Here is a 4,275-nt window from a genome sequence, read left to right as displayed (position 1 = left end):
TAGGTCCATGCAGAAACTTGTGAACGATGCTCTTAGTTGTGGCATCACCGTTTAGTGACAGCATTGAATGCTCCGTCAGTGTCCGTCACAGCGCCTTTTAATTGCTGTTTTGAATCCAGCTTATGGAGCGCCGCGCCACACTTCTGTTTTAAATCTGTTAGCTTAATTATTTAAGTCAGATATATTTAGCTTTTTTTTTTAATGAAAACAAATAGTTATTTTTATATTTTTAGGCCTATTACTTACATAGGCTATACATTTTCCTTAAAGTGTTTCTATTTTAATATACTCTTAAAGTTTAAATCACATTAAAAGCTTAATTTGTAATTATGAGTGAATGATGATGCACTTATATACAGTCACCGTCACTCACAGCCGCTCGCACGTGTTTTGCGCATGAGCCGCACGCAGCCCAAAATTAAACTGCTTAATCGACCATCGATAGCTTTAATCGACTGCATCTCTTATTGACAATTAATCGATCATCGATTAATCGTTGACATCCCTAGCCTAAAGGATTGCATGTTGTCGGGTAAAAGAAGAGCATATTGATGCAGTTCACTCGTCTGCTATTTTATTCCAACCGTTACTCCTGACCAGACGCTTCCATAAATATTTAGTTTATACGTAGAGTTACACTTCAACTAAGTGTAATGGTGCAACGAAAAAATATTTAGTAGTGCATAAGTTGTAACTTAGTGCCCATTTACGTCAAAACTAGGCTAAGCTGGTGCAACCGGCCCCAGGCTCTCAGCAGTTCTCCAATCACAAAGCACTGGGCCAGCTATCCAATCAGAGCACTTTTCGTATTTCGGAAGGAGGGGTCTCATTGAAACAGTAACTAACCAGCGCTGTGAGGTGCTGCAATAACGTAAAATATGTGAAAAATAATATGTTTTTGAAACAATCAAGGAAGAAAATGAATTCAAGCACACCCTAAAAACTAAATCAAGACTTTGTAAAAGGATATAATAGGACCCTTTCAATCCTTGTAGGCCTAAACATTGGTTTTCTGTGATTAATTTAACATTGTTGTCATGTGAAAATCATTGGAAAATCATATGCCATCTCTTTTATTTTTGACATCAAAATTGTATTGTAATTGTGAGTTACATTACAGTAATTACCCAGGTAATGCATTACAATTGTAATACCCAGGTATTATGACAATTTAAATAAAAAATATCTATTTTCTGGCACACATAAAATATACAAAATATACTAATAACATTTATCTGTCCTTAAATGTATTGTTTTTTTGTTGAGAGTTCAGCCAAAAATGAAAAATCTGTTGTCATTTCCACACCCTCAAGTTGTTCCAAACCCTTATGACCTTCTTTCTTATGTTGAACAAAATAATTTGAAGAATGTTGGTAACCAACAGTTGTTGGTAGCCACAGACTTCCACAGAATGGAAAGAAAAATACTATGGAAGTTAGTGGGGACCAGAAACTGTTTGGTCACCAACATTTTTCAAAATATCTTCTTTTGTGTTCATCAGAAGAAATGTATACAGGTTTGAAACAACTTGATGGTGAGAAAAAAAAATGTTGGCAAAGCAAACAAAAACCTGAACGAGCAGAAAATTTCCTTACAGTTGAAATTTGAAAACTGAAAAATGTTTGATTTCCAAAACCAACTTATTCAGCATCAGGTTTATGTGACTGTAAAGGCCTTACTGAGGTCAAGCACATCATCAGTCTTGATGAGATCTTCTGGTCGGGTGAGAGGAAGTTGAGTTTCTGGTTCTCCCTGCAGCTGTAGGGACAGCGAGCGCAGCATGAAGAACACACGTATAGCCTGCAGGGACACACACACACACACACACACACACACACACACACACACACACACACACACATGCAGCATCAATTAATCTTCCTGGAATTTATGTCCTACATGAGTGCTAAAAGTTCTAAATATTCTTTCAAATATTTTCAATGTATCTCCAATATTAAAAAAATTATCAATGTAACTGAGTGTCTTGAGTGACAACCCAGAGTCATGATATCAACGTTTCAGTACTGACACCTGTGAAATTTTACAACTCTTGGCACCACTTTCACAACTAATACAATATTAAACACAATCCTTTATGTAGAAAGTTAAATATTAATGAAAAACAAAACAGTAAAACAACTGCTCACTTAAGTAAACAGTGCTTAAAATTTTCTATGTATACATATCAAATATAAAATAACACTAGTTAAATGCCTGCTACAGTCTTCACTGAATGATTGACATCCATATAATAGTACTAATTAAAGTTTTACTGAGAATTGCTCTGTAAATAAATGCAACAGTTTCTTTTTTTCTTTAGGCCCAAACTTATGTTCACGTTTAACCAATAAATGCATTTGACCGTCATCACAAAAGCATATGTCTATTCAAAATCAGCTGCTTGTCATTCAGACCAAATTAAGTCGATACTCTATCAGTGTTTCCCCTGCCATTATATTAAGGGGGCGGGCAAATTGTTTGACAAAAGGCCACAAGACCCACCCATATAATACAATCTGAGATCTTTCAGCATGAGTGTATATGTTCATCACTGACCCTGCGTGTCCTCTCGACATCTCCACAGGGCAATCGCTTCACAAAGTCAATGCCGGTAAGGGGGGTGCCAGTGGGAGGAAGTAAAATGGATGCATCCATCATAAGATACTCCACGTTTAGGGGCTTATTCTATACACAGTACAAATAAACAAAGAAAAAATGCAAAAACATTCATCACTCTATGAGCTTGTTGATCCTGGTCCACCAAACACAAACATTTATTTTGCTGGCCAAACAGCCTCTTGGCGTTTGTCGTTGGTTCAGTGTGAACATGACAGTTAAGTTTCACAACATTTTAAATCCATCAGCCATGAATCATTTACTCATTCTCATGTCATTCCAAACCCAAATGACTTTCTTTTTTCTGTACAAAAACACTAAAGGTTAATTTTTAAAGAATATCCTGGCCACTCTTTTCAATATAAGCTACAAGACAAGCTACACATCAAAAAATTTGACAATATGACTTCAATTCCATACTATTTTATGGTCCATATGGTCTGTTTTCCACAAAGCATACGACTTCTAGAGACTAATATAGAGGAGTCATGTTGGCTTTTATGTTGAAAGCTCAAGCCCACATTATTTATAATTGCAGGAAGATGAGTGAGCAACTACATTTTTGCTTTTAATTTTTTTTATTCCCTTGTGTTCGATGGAAGGATGAAATGAGCATGATTAAATGGCAATATTTTTTTATTCGAGCTAAGCTAATTCTTTAAGAAAAAATAATACTCCCAGGAAATAATACTCCCATGTTTTGTAAGAGGAAGTAGTATAAACATAGGGTGCATTAGTCACTCCTTATCCAGTAAATGTCTGATCGATAAAGAGAGATTTCCTCTCACACAGAATTAGGATGTGTTGCTGTATCTTCAGATTATATCAGACCTGCAACAGTGAGGTTGCAAAAAAGACAACATTTGTATGTTTAGTAAGGCAGTTTACCATCATGCTCCTATACTCATCCTCAAACATGTCCAGGAAAATCTCCTCCCCCTGCAGGAAGAGGAACATTACAAGGAAAAAAATTACCATAAAAGAAAACAAGATACACAATACACTACTCTTCAAAAGATTGGGGTCAGTAAGATTTGGATTAAAATGAAAAAAATGGTTTTAAAAGAAATTAATACTTTTAGGCAGTAAGGACATATTAAATTGATCAAAAGTGACCACATTTACAATGTTACAAAGGTTTAGAATTTCATATGATGCGATTTCAAGTTCTCCTTTCCAAATACACAAAATAATGATATTTAAAAAAGCATCATATGACCCCTTTAAGCAGTACAACTGTTTTCAACATTAATGACATTTTTCTTGAGCAGCAAATCAGCATATTAGCATGATTTCTGAAGGATCACGTGACACTGAAGGCTGAAGTAATGGCTGCTGAAAATTCAACATCATCACAAGAACAAATTACATTTTAAAAATATACTGGAATAAAAAACATTTTAAAACCACATTAAAATATTTTACAATATTACTGTTTTTACAGTATTTTTGATTAAATAATGTGTTGCGTTGCATCGCGCCGCATAAACATAAAACCATGTCTGCATTTGTGATCTGAGAAATGACAAACAACAAGCCTACTCTACACAGCTCAAAACTCACGTTTGAATCATCAGTGCAAGTTCTTTAAATATAAAAAAACTTACTTACAGTCTGTGAGTCAGAACAGCCGGCATTGTAGTCTAATCTACCAGGATC

The 4,275-nt window shown here is 35.2% G+C and overlaps 1 protein-coding gene across 5 annotated transcripts in view; it reads right to left on the bottom strand.

The window, feature by feature from the left end:
• Positions 1-4,275, bottom strand: part of clec16a (C-type lectin domain containing 16A) — a 59,202-nt gene that overhangs the window by 23,829 nt on the left and 31,098 nt on the right. For all 5 annotated transcript variants that reach the window (XM_016488543.1, XM_016488542.1, XM_016488539.1 and 2 more), the window contains 3 exons: positions 3,505-3,555; positions 2,557-2,685; positions 1,680-1,800 (listed from right to left, as the gene is read on the bottom strand). In XM_016488543.1, the coding sequence (XP_016344029.1) occupies positions 1,680-1,800; positions 2,557-2,685; positions 3,505-3,555 (301 nt within the window). The remainder of the gene's footprint in view (positions 1-1,679; positions 1,801-2,556; positions 2,686-3,504; positions 3,556-4,275) is intronic.

The sequence above is a fragment of the Sinocyclocheilus anshuiensis genome, unplaced genomic scaffold (genome assembly GCF_001515605.1).
Source record: "Sinocyclocheilus anshuiensis isolate Anshui unplaced genomic scaffold, SAMN03320099.WGS_v1.1 scaffold461, whole genome shotgun sequence".
NCBI lineage: Eukaryota > Metazoa > Chordata > Actinopteri > Cypriniformes > Cyprinidae > Sinocyclocheilus > Sinocyclocheilus anshuiensis.
The sequence above is the reverse complement of the archived record's forward strand: the minus strand, read 5'-3'. Positions and strand labels throughout refer to the sequence as shown.